This window comes from Thecamonas trahens, assembly GCF_000142905.1.
Source record: "Thecamonas trahens ATCC 50062 unplaced genomic scaffold supercont1.39, whole genome shotgun sequence".
Classification (NCBI taxonomy): Eukaryota; order Apusomonadida; family Apusomonadidae; genus Thecamonas; species Thecamonas trahens.
In genome coordinates, this window is record NW_013657641.1 from 322090 (window position 1) to 333244 (window position 11155).

At 64.8% G+C, this 11155-nt stretch overlaps 4 protein-coding genes across 4 annotated transcripts in view; 2 read left to right on the forward strand and 2 right to left on the reverse strand.

Moving 5' to 3' along the window:
- Window positions 1–3: 3 nt before the first annotated feature.
- Window positions 4–1610, forward strand: AMSG_12152 (uncharacterized protein; the record flags this gene model as incomplete). Its single annotated transcript, XM_013900183.1, has 2 exons — window positions 4–819; window positions 921–1610. 2 exons carry the CDS (start codon window positions 4–6, stop codon window positions 1608–1610), a joined length of 1506 nt encoding a protein of 501 aa, XP_013755637.1.
- On the reverse strand, window positions 1604–3035 carry AMSG_08290 (chaperone atp11p; the record flags this gene model as incomplete). Its single annotated transcript, XM_013900164.1, has 2 exons — window positions 1604–2393; window positions 3016–3035. The coding sequence occupies 2 exons, from the start codon at window positions 3033–3035 to the stop codon at window positions 1673–1675; spliced, it is 741 nt and encodes a 246-aa protein (XP_013755618.1). The 3' UTR covers window positions 1604–1672.
- A 156-nt stretch (window positions 3036–3191) lies between these two features.
- Window positions 3192–5085, forward strand: AMSG_08291 (uncharacterized protein; the record flags this gene model as incomplete). The annotated part of the gene is made up of 2 exons (XM_013900165.1): window positions 3192–3990; window positions 4024–5085. The coding sequence occupies 2 exons, from the start codon at window positions 3192–3194 to the stop codon at window positions 5082–5084; spliced, it is 1860 nt and encodes a 619-aa protein (XP_013755619.1). The 3' UTR covers window position 5085.
- A 4-nt stretch (window positions 5086–5089) lies between these two features.
- AMSG_12153 (uncharacterized protein) overlaps window positions 5090–11155 on the reverse strand; it is a gene marked incomplete at both ends in the record, with an annotated part of 8058 nt that continues 1992 nt past the window's right edge. The window contains 4 exons of the mRNA XM_013900184.1: window positions 5090–5848; window positions 5874–7657; window positions 7970–9833; window positions 9896–10249. Of these exons, the coding sequence (XP_013755638.1) occupies window positions 5090–5848; window positions 5874–7657; window positions 7970–9833; window positions 9896–10249 (4761 nt within the window). The remainder of the gene's footprint in view (window positions 5849–5873; window positions 7658–7969; window positions 9834–9895; window positions 10250–11155) is intronic.

Sequence of the window (11155 nt, forward strand, 5' to 3'; positions counted from 1 at the left end):
ACGATGCTGATCCATTCGGCGCGGCCGATGCGGACGCGGATGCAGATGGGGACGATGCGGACGCAGACGATGCTGATCCATTCGGCAAGGCGGACGCGGATGCGGACGCTGACGCCGATGACGCGGATCCGTTTGGTGCGGTGGACGCTGATGCTGATGGGGACGATGCGGATCCGTTTGGTGCGGCGGACGCGGATGCGGATGCAGATGGGGACGATGCGGACGCAGACGATGCTGATCCATTCGGTGCGGCCGATGCGGACGCGGATGCAGATGGGGTCGATGCGGACGCAGACGATGCTGATCCATTCGGCGCGGTGGATGCGGACGCGGATGCAGATGGGGACGATGCGGACGCGGACGATGCTGATCCATTCGGCGCGGCGGACGCGGATGCGGACGCTGACGCCGACGACGCGGATCCGTTTGGTGCGGTGGACGCGGATGCTGATGGGGACGATGCGGATCCGTTTGGTGCGGCTGATGCGGACGCGGATGCAGATGGGGACGATGCGGACGCAGACGATGCTGATCCATTCGGCGCGGCGGACGCGGATGCGGACGCTGACGCCGACGACGCGGATCCGTTTGGTGCGGTGGACGCGGATGCTGATGGGGACGATGCGGATCCGTTTGGTGTGGTGGACGCGGATGCTGATGGGGACGATGCGGATCCGTTTGGTGCGGCAGACGCGGACGCGGATGCAGATGGGGACGATGCGGACGCAGACGATGCTGATCCATTCGGTGCGGCGGACGCGGATGCGGACGCGGATGCAGATGGGGACGATGCGGACGCAGACGATGCTGATCCATTCGGTGCGGCCGATGCGGACGCGGATGCAGATGGGGACGATGCGGACGCAGACGATGCTGCTCCATTCGGCGCGGCGAACGCGGATGCAGATGTGACGGCGAAGGCTAATGGCGCTAATCCGGCTTATGCGACAGAGGACGAGACCACCGTCACCGACGCAGAGATCGTGGACGCTATCGAGAACATGGACATGATTGCCCTCGTCCGGGCCGCCCGCATTGCGCCGCTCAGGGTTCTCACCGCCCGCGTTACGGCACCCAACGGCGACGCTATTTCGGCCTTCCACTTCTTTGTTGCGCATCGCAAGGCCGACTACCTCGGCGAGCTGCTCGGCTGCCTCGCCGACGCCGCCAAGGGCGCGTCCAAGGACGACGCGGCGGCCTTCCGTGCCGCAGCCTCGACGCTCTCGGCGCGCGGTTACGCGCCTATCCACTTTGCCGCCATCATGGGCTACCTCGAGGCTGTGCGCCTCCTCGTCGACGCCCACCCCGCCGCGGCGCTGGTCTACGACGCCCGCTCGCGCTCAGCCCTCCACTGGGCCGCCCGCTACAACCGCCTCGCCGTCACTGAGTACCTCCTCGACACCGCGTACCTCGATGTTGAGCTCGGCGACAGCGGCGGCCGCTGCCCCGCCATGTACGCCGCCGGCGCCGGCGCCGTCGACGTCCTCGCCCTCCTCTTTGACCGCGGCGCTGATCCGGCAGCTGTCGACTCGCGCGGCAACTCGGTTGCCGACTATGCCACCAACTACGACCAGGCCGAGGCCGCCAAGCTCATCGACGAGTGGGCGTAGCTCCCAGTAGACTCGTTTACAGTGTAGTCTATGGTTGTTGCTGCAGCAGCAGCCTGCCCGTCTCACCCCGATGTCGGCAGCGTGAGGTCGAGCGACTCGAGGATGGCCTCAAAGTTGAACGAGTCCGGCTGGTGGTTAAAGGTGTGGACGAACGGAGTGTACTTGTCGTCTTGCAGGTAGAAGATCGAGGTCTGGTTGCCCAGATACTGCGCCTCCTCCACCGAGATGGCCATCGTGTCGACGCCGCCGCGCATCAGCACAAGATCCTTGCTCTCCGCCAGGTCGTAGTAGTACCGCGTCGCCATCACCGGCGCCGCCTGCCCGCCGTACTGCTGGTAGGTGTGCAGAAAGGTGTACCACACGTCCAGCGCTTGCGTCTCCTCCACCCGACGGCCCTCGAGCAGGACCGTGACAAAGCCCTGATCGCGCGGAATCGGCACGACAAACCGCGGGCTCTCCACCACGCGGCTCGCCAGCTTGGCGCCGACCTCGCCGCCGACCGTAGCGCAGACGACCCCGTCCTTGTCGAGGTGGTGGGCCCGCCACCCCTCGACAAGATCCTCGCGCGGCACTTCGCTGACCTTGTCCAGGTCCAGAATGCCCTCCAGCGTTTCCGGCAGCACCATGCTCGCCGCCGATGCCGCCTTGCGTGCGGCCTCGTCGGCCGCCGCCTCCGAGTACGACGCCACCCGGACCGCGCCGCCCATGCTTCGCACCGCCGCGAGTGGAAGCCGTGCCAGTGCCCGGAACATCTCGGCGGTCTTCTCCTCGCCCGTGTCTCCTCTGTCGTCGTTGTGTCGCCATAGGCACGAGTGAGTCGCTGGCGATAAAGTGCTCGCAGAGCGCAAACACAAAATCCCACACACACCGTAGCCTGCCGAGGCCACCACAGGCAAGGGGGGGCGGGGGGGGGTGAGGGGAAGGAAAAGATCTACCTGTGTTCCCTTATGCGGATACGCTATCGTTCAGCGAGCCGACTACACATACACAGGATGGGGTGGAAGGGGGAGAGGGGGAGGGGGAGGGGGGGGGAGGCGTACCGAGAGAGGTTTGTGGGTATTCATACAATTGTTTGTACGAACGAACGGTTACGACTGAGCGAACGATTGTGACTACGAACGAACGAACGATTATGGCAACGAACGAACGAACGATTGTGACTACGAACGAACGAACGATTGTGACTACGAACGAACGAACGATTACGACAACGTATGAGCGAACGGTTACGACAACGAACGAACAAACGATAACGACAACGAACGAATAAACGATTACGACAACGAACGAATAAACGGTTACGACAACGTATGAGCGAACGAATGAACGGAGAAGTGAACGATGGTCCGCACACACATTGAACAGCCCTCGACAGCCGCCATGACAGCCATCACCACACACGCACTTCGCATCCTCCTCCTCCATCCCCTCAACCAAGCACGGCATCGTGACTCGACACGATAAAGTGGCTGTCTCCACACCGCTTGCGCCCATCGCCGATTCCGCCCGCATCACGACACTAGCATTGCTGTGGCCGGCGGCAGCGGGTCGGACTCGGGCACCGCTCTCGTGCCACCGGTCATGGACGGCGGGTCGCGGGCAGGAGGCGGGAACAGGCGCAGCGGAGAGTCTGGCAGAGTGCGGACGGTTCCGTCACGACAGGCGACGCTGTTTGGCGAGGAGGAGGTCCGCCCCTCGGTCATGGGCCACATGACCGTATTTGTGGGCGAGCTGGCCGACCTCAAGCTGCCGGCGGCGGTGGCCAGCATGCAAGGCGCAGACGGAGACGGCGGCGAGGAAGGCGGCGGGCGCGGCGATGGCGAGTGCGCAGACAACGAGCCGAGCCCGGCAAGCTTGTTGAGCGGCGGCGATGGCACGTCGGTGGCGACCACGACCATGTCCGGCACTGATGCTGCCACGGTCAGCTCGTCGACGCACAGACTCGCAGCGGCGGCTGGCCGCATCCCGACCTCGGGATACGTCCGGGTCGGCGTGCGGAATCTGATCAAGCGGACACGAGTTGTCCGCCTCAACGCCGATGGCTCGCCGTCGGCGTGGAACCAGGTGAAACACATGCCGGTTGCGGTCCCGCGCTCGGCTGCGCACCCGTTCGGCCTCGTCTCGCTCGTGCTGTACGGGCAGATCGGCTGTGCGGGGCAGGCGACGTCTGGCGAGGACGATATCGAGCTCGGCTCGGTCCTCTTCAAGCTCCACGACGTCATTCGCGTCCAGCGCGTCGTCGGCTGGTTCCCGCTCCGCGCCGCACACTTTGAGATTGGCTCCATCTACCTCGAGCTCACCTTTTCGTACGGCCTCTACGGCTACGGCTACTCGCCGCAGGTCAAGGTGCCCAACGGCGTGGCCGGCGAGGACGCAGTCAGTACCTCCCTGCTGCCACGCATCGAACCGCCAGCCCGCCGCTCCGAGGGCACCGGTCGCGCCACCATGGTCCCATCGGCGCAGCCGGCGCCACCGCTGCTGCCGGTGCCACAACCGGCAGCCATCGGCTACGCTCCCGAGATGGCGGCGGATGTCCAGGCGCTAGCTGACGCTCGCGGCGCCGCCCCGCGCTTCCCACTCGTCGCCGCCGCCATGTCGCGTCTGCCGCACCTGATGTCGGCGCTCGACTCGGCCGGTTCGCGCCAAGAGCGGCTCGGCCTCCTCCACGCCATGATCACCTCGTCGGCCGTCCAGCCCGAAGGCACCGCCGCCGAAACCTCCGCCGAGCGCACCTCCGCCTCGGCTCGCCGCCACCACTCTGCCGAGCAGACTGCGGCCTTTGCAGACTACTTTAAGCCGCTCGTCCACCGCAGAAGCGGAGCGCTGGGTGATGATGCGTCGACGTCGCTCGCTGCGCGAAACAGTGACGCCCGCAACACATCCAGAGCACAGTCGTTCCACGTCCCGTCGGCCGGCGACACCGACGATGTCACCGGTCTCCGGCGCACCTGGATGGCGACCGGCGCCGGCGCGTCGCCGTTCACCTCGTCTGAGGCCGTCCTCTCCAGCTCGGCCATCGACGAGGCTACGCGCAGCCACGACCTGCGCGTTGGTGTTCCACCCATTGTCATCCCGCCGTCGACCGAGCCCGCCATCCGCCGCGTCTCCGACTCCCCACGCGACGCTGCCGGCGACGTCGTCGCAGCTAGCATCGTCAAGAACGGGGCCGAGCCGCACCACGGCCTTGTCTTCTCCAACGATCTCCTCCCGCGGAACCGGTCCGTGGTCACGGCCGCATTGCACTCGGCCGTGGCCTCGGCCTCGGACATGGATTCACCGCGGGGACACACACCGCGGGTGGCCGCGGCCACGGGCATGACCGCCCGCCAGCGTGCTCACTCCTCTCGTCAGCTGATGCAGATGGCCTCTGGCCGCTACGCGATGCAGCGCCGCTCCTCTGTCTCCATCATGGCCGAGCGCGAGGTGCTCCAGCCCGAAGCCTCGAACGACGCCATGCAGGTGGCAGAGCCGTAAAGTGTTTACGGGGAGACTGGCTTGACCGCTGTGCCGCGGCGCGATGCCCGCCGCGACAGACGCGGCAGGTTCCGGGAGCGCGGCTTCGGGCTCGACGTGAGATCCGTCGACGGCTCGTCGCCCGACTCGCCGGTCAGGTTTCGCTGGACCGTCGACGACGACCGGGCCCGCGCGATGCGACTCTGCGAGCGACCCGAAGACGCTGTGCGCGAGAGCGAGCTGCGCCGGCGGTTCGCTGCGTCGGTGGTTGTCACGCGGGTCAGCGCCCGCGGCGAAAGCGTCCGCTGCCGGCGCGACGCCACAGTGCTTGATGCGGCCCGGACGCGGCTGACGCCTTGCGGCGAGGCGCCAGAGCGTGACACATCCCGCACCTTCTGGCTCACTCGGATGTTTGGCATTGACGTGTTGAGCGACGAGTCGAGGCAGCTCGACGTGGCCGCGCGGACGAGAACTGCCGGGCTCTGCGGCATCGCCAACTCGTCGTCTATGTCGAGCGTTGACGACAGCGAGTCGTCGATGTCGCAGATGACCATTTCGCTGCCCTCGACGGTGGCCGGCTCACTCTTGTCGAGCCGCACCAGACCGCGCAGCTCGTAGTCGGCAAACGCGGCGCTGCGGCCCTCGAGTCCTGGCACCTCGACCTGAGCGAGCACGTAGCTGGTCGCGTCGTCGTCATCGACGTCATCGCCACGGTATGTGCCCAGCGGGCGGAGCGTGCCCAGCGGGCGGAGCGTGTAGTCGAGTTCGGCAGCCGCTTCGGCGACCTTGGCGTCGACCGCAGTCGCCGACGCGCTGCGCGTCGATCATCATCGGCCCGAGGTACGAGAACCGCTGGGTGCGGGCCTCAAAGACGCGGGTGGGGATGCACGAGTGGATGCCCATGCGGACACGGAGGCCGCGAAAGACTCCGTCGCCGCGAAAGACTCCGTCGACGGTCGGGACCTTGGTATCGGCTAGAATCGGCGCTGGCCACGGCAGCTCCTGAAGCGCCGTCTGGATGGCGACGGCGGCGGTGACGGCATCGCCGCTGTTGGAGAACGCTACCACAAACGAGTCGCCTTCTGTCCGGATCACATACCCGTTGTGTACCTCGAGTATCTCGCGGAAAGTGGCGTTGTGGGCGTCGATGGCGTCGACCATGATCTCTGGATACGCCTCCCACAGGTACGTCGAGCTCTGGACGTCGGTGATGAGGACGGCGACGCGGCCCGACGGCGCAGTTGCAGCCGCCTCTTCGGCCTTTTCCTCGAGGTAGATCTTGGAGAACCGCTTGCGGTAGCGCCAGTAGAAGACAGCGAGCACGAGGAGCAAAAGAATAACGCAGGTAGCAGATGACGCCACGACAATCGGTACAATGTAGGCGGCCGACACAGCAGAGACGCGCCCGGAACACACGCCGTCGCCGCCGCACACTCCACAGTCGTCGGTGACCAGGCCCGAGTTGGAGATCGAGTCGCAGCCGGCGCAGCTGGTCCCGTTACCGCGACACACACCGCAAACATCAACGAGATGGCCACCGCCAAAGCAGACGCCACACTCGTCGACGGCAGCACCGCCGCCATTGCAGACACCGCACGCATCGAGCATGGCGTCGTTGCCAAAGCACACACCGCAGCTATCGAGATCGCGGCCGCCGCCAAAGCACACACCGCACTGGTCAACAAAGGTCGCCGACGTCAGGCCGGTCACTCCGCCGACACAGAAGCCGCACTCGTTGACCGCAGCATTGCCGCCGCACTGTCCTGCGCAGTCATAGATGGCATTCCCACCGGGCACGCCATCACACGAGAGCCGGCACGTCACGCCGGTTCCGTTGCACACGCCACAAGCATCGACGAGCGCACCGAGGCCATCGCAGCCGCCGCAGGTCGAACCGTCACCGCCGCACACGCCACAATCATCGGCAATCAGACCACCCGGGCAGCCCTCGCAGTTGCCGAAGCACACATTGCATCCGTCGCGATGAATCGACGGTGTGACGCCGGTGGTACCGCCAACACACACACCGCAGTCATCGACAAAGGCAGTGCCGTTGCACACGCCCGCGCAGTCAAAGACTACAGGCACGGTGGCGTTGGCATCACATGAGCCGTAGCACACGCCGACGGCCGAGCCACCGCACACGCCACAAGCATCAAAGTTGGCACCGCCGAGCGGGATCGGGAGCCCGTCACAGCCGAGGCACGATGTCGAGTCGCCGCCGCACACGCCGCAGACGTCGCGGACCTTGCCCGAGTTGGGCACTCTGTCGCAGCCGGCACACGTCGCGTTGTTGCCCCACGCCACGCCGCATGCATCGAGGCACGCGTTGGTACCAAAGCAGACACCGCATGCATCGATGCTGCTATCGTCTCCGAAGCAAACGCCGCAAATGTCCTGGTCCGAGTCCGGAACATGCCCGGTCCCCGGACCCGAGCACACGCCGCAGCTATCAAGGAACGCCGGCTCATCGCACGGTGGCGGTGGCGGCGGTGGCGGCGGCGGCGAGGCTGGCGGTGGCGGCGATGGAGGAGGCGAGGGTGGCGGCGGCGGCGATGGCGGCGGCGGCGATGGCGGAGGAGGAGGTGCCGGCGCTGGAGGAGGCGAGGGCGGCGGCGGGGGCGAAGGCGGCGGCGGGGGTGAAGGCGGAGGGGGAGGCGAAGGCGGAGGGGGAGGCGAAGGCGGCGGCGGGGGCGAAGGCGGCGGCGGCGGCGATGGCGGAATTACGACACACGCCCCAGGAAGCGAGGAAGCAGGCATGTAGCCAGTTGCACAAGAGTCGCAGCGGGTTGTGTTGATAGAGCAAGATCCACAAGATGGATCGCACTGCTGGCACGATTCGTAGGTAAAGCTAGACTCGGTTGTGGTGACCAGGCCGTAGCCATCGGAACAGGCATCGCACTGACCGGATGATGCCTGGCATTGGGCGCCAGGATCGTCCGGCGAGTAGCAGTTGGTCGCAATGTCACAAGCGGCACCAGTCCAGCCACTGTAGCATGAAGAGCACGGCGAGTTGCCTCCGGTTGACGGACGCGCGCATGCGGCGATGCCGTGGAAGCACGAATCGCGGACACCACATCCATTGGCCAGGCCAGAGGTGGACCCGGTGTCATCGCAGTAGACGTTGACCAAGCATGCCTTGGAGTAGTTATCGCAGACGACCGAGTCGACGGCCGACACGTGCCCGTTGACGACATGGAGGGCGGCAGAAGCCGCCGCGGAGCCATAGTTGCCGTCGATGGAGACCCAGTCGAAGCGGACAGGAGTCGGCGAGGTGGTGTTGACCATCACGCCAGCACCCGACGGCGCGTGGTTGTTGTTGATGGTGCACGAGGTGATGTTGGCTTCAGTGTCGCCGCCAACAAAAATGCCACCCCCGGAGAGCGTTGCCATGTTGTCGTCGGCGCCCGTGCTATCAAGAAAAGCGGTGCCGCCTCCAAGATAAAAGCCAGCGCCACGCTGAGCGGTGTTGAAGTCCGACGACGACTCGACCATGTAAATCGAGCCATGCGAGTAGACACCGCCGCCGCGATCGGTGGCCGTGTTGGACTCGATGAGGAACGAGTCGGCCGAGACGGAGCCGGCGTTGACGTAGAGAGCACCGCCGATGGTGGCGACGCAGTCCTTGATCGAGCCCGAGTCAAACGAGATGGCGCCGTCGACAAAGACGGCGGCGCCACGCGTGGCGGAAGATGAGCGGATGTTTGAGGCATCGCAGGAAAACTCCGAGTTGTCACCGACAAAGATGCTTCCACCCGCGTCGATGGCGATGTTCGAGCTGATCCAAACGTCGTAGAGAGTGGCGGTGACGCTTACGTCTGGGTCGTGGTACAAACCGCCGCCGTTCAAGGCGGTGTTGCCGGTGAGGTGGCCATCATACATGTCGAGCGGACCGGTGGCATAGATGCCGCCACCGGCAGACGCCAAACTCGAAGAAAGGACCCGGTTGTCGCGGACCTTGGTGAAGCGCATGTTGAGCGTCCCATCTGAAAAGATGCCACCACCTTTGTACACAGCTGTGTTCGCATCCACCAAAGTGTTGTCGCGCAAGTCGGCAACTGCGTCCGTGCCCACATATATGCCGCCACCATGCCATTGGCCTTGGTTGTTCGAGACTTCTGTGGTACCGTTGGTGACAACAGACGCGGCAGCTCGAATGTAGATGCCGCCGCCATAAGAAGCCGAATTGAGCGTGACAGAGGTCGATGTGAGAACCAGGGTGGCTGTTGTGGTGGCGTAGACTGCGCCACCAAAGATTGCAGTGTTGTCGGAGATTGTCGAGCTGATGAGGGTAACAAGAGCGTGCGGGCCCGATGCGTGGATGACGCCTCCGCGGTCGCCGGAGTTGCCAGAGATCTGCGTCGAGCCCGAGACGACAAGCTGCGAGTCGGTGAGATGGATGATGCCCGGCGCATCGGTGCCGAGACCAGTGTTGCCGGTGGCGACGACGTTGTCGAGAGTGATGAGCGTCGGATAGTTGGGTGCAGAGGCGGCGTAGATGGCACCGGCGAGGCTGGCGGAGCAGTCGGCGATGGTAGTGTCAATGATGTTGACTGTCGGAAGCGGCACGTTGCCGGAGGGACTCTCCAGCCCATTGTGCTTGATGAGCAAGCCGGTGAGGTTGCGGAATGTGGAGGAGGTGATGGTGAGATAGATGGCATCATCGATGATTCCCGACGAGAAGAACAAAGGAGACGTGTCTGAGTTGTAGGAATCGACAAAGACAAAGTCGTCAAAGTCAAGAGTGAGGGCGAAGCCCGAGGTAAGGGTCTCGATAAAGGAAAGGCGCCGGGGCCATGGAGGCCGGCAATGTGCATGGCCTCAAAGCGGACCGGGACCGCAGCATACGGCTCGATAACAAATCGAGGCATCGAGCTGGTGATCGGAGTGGAGCAAATGAAGCTTGTGCCAGTATCTGGCGACGAACCGGCGCCGCGGAGCGTAAAGGCCGCCGACGGCTCGAGCACGACAGTTGTTCCGTCACAAAACTCGTACACGCCCGGGTTGAGGCAGAGGACGTAGTCGGAGGCCGAGTTGATACCGGTTGTAATAGCAGGCGCAACTACCGCACCAAGCGAGCCGGGCCCGACTGTGGCCGAGCATGCCGGAGATGCCGCTGATGTAAGCGGCGAGGCGACAAGGACGAGGGCCAATCCGAGCGCGAACGTGACAGCAATGCGGCGAAACTGGCCGTGGCGTGTGCCAGCCGATGGTGGAATGGACGCCATCGTCATTTAGTGAGCGAATGAAAATTGGCCACGGCGGACGAGGCAGCGGTGGTGGCGTGGGAGAGGACGCCGGAGGGGAGCAGGAGGGGAAAGGAGAGGGGAAATCGAGGAGGGGGAGTGGTGGTCGTATGTGTGTGAATGCGTGCGTGTGTGGGGGGGAATGGGGAGGTGCGGTGGGTGAGTGAAATGCCGTGTGCCATGGCAGAGCCCGGGTGCGGGTGCTTGCTGACTGCGTTGTATACTCGTGGCGGTGGTGGAGCAAACGCAATTGGGTCAATGTGGTGGAGATGGGGAGTTGAAGTTGTGTCGGAATCAGAGAGGATAGCCTCACGAGATGCTGCGAGTTCGATACGGCCCTGCCGATGTCGAGGAGCATGGTGGCTGCTGTCGAACATGATTGGCAAGAGCAATGAGCGACGAGCGATGAGCACCGTGCTCAGCACGGACTCACGGCCCTTGCGAGTGGCCATCTACGGGGGGCTCAGCGTTCAACTTTGTGGCGTGGCGCAGTGCAGCTCATGTGTTCATTAAGCTGATGGTGGCCCTCACGTGTTCGTTGCTGCGGCCAATACCATCCTACGATGCGACAGTCTGGCTACTCCCGCGGTCGCTGTCTGTCGCCCAAGCGCAATCGCGCGCTGGCGGCCGTGGGCCACCTGCCACTCGCTCGCTCGACTGAGTGCTGGAGCTCCGTGTCGAGTCAGGCCAACCGCCGTCGTCGTTGCCGTGAGACGTCTCGACAAGCGTCGCGGCGCATGCGGTCATCGCCACTCGCACAGTACCACGGAGAGAGCTTTGCGGTGCAGGACTAGCTGCGTGCTTGGAAGGCGGCGATGGCGTTGTCGACATGCTGGAGGATTTCGG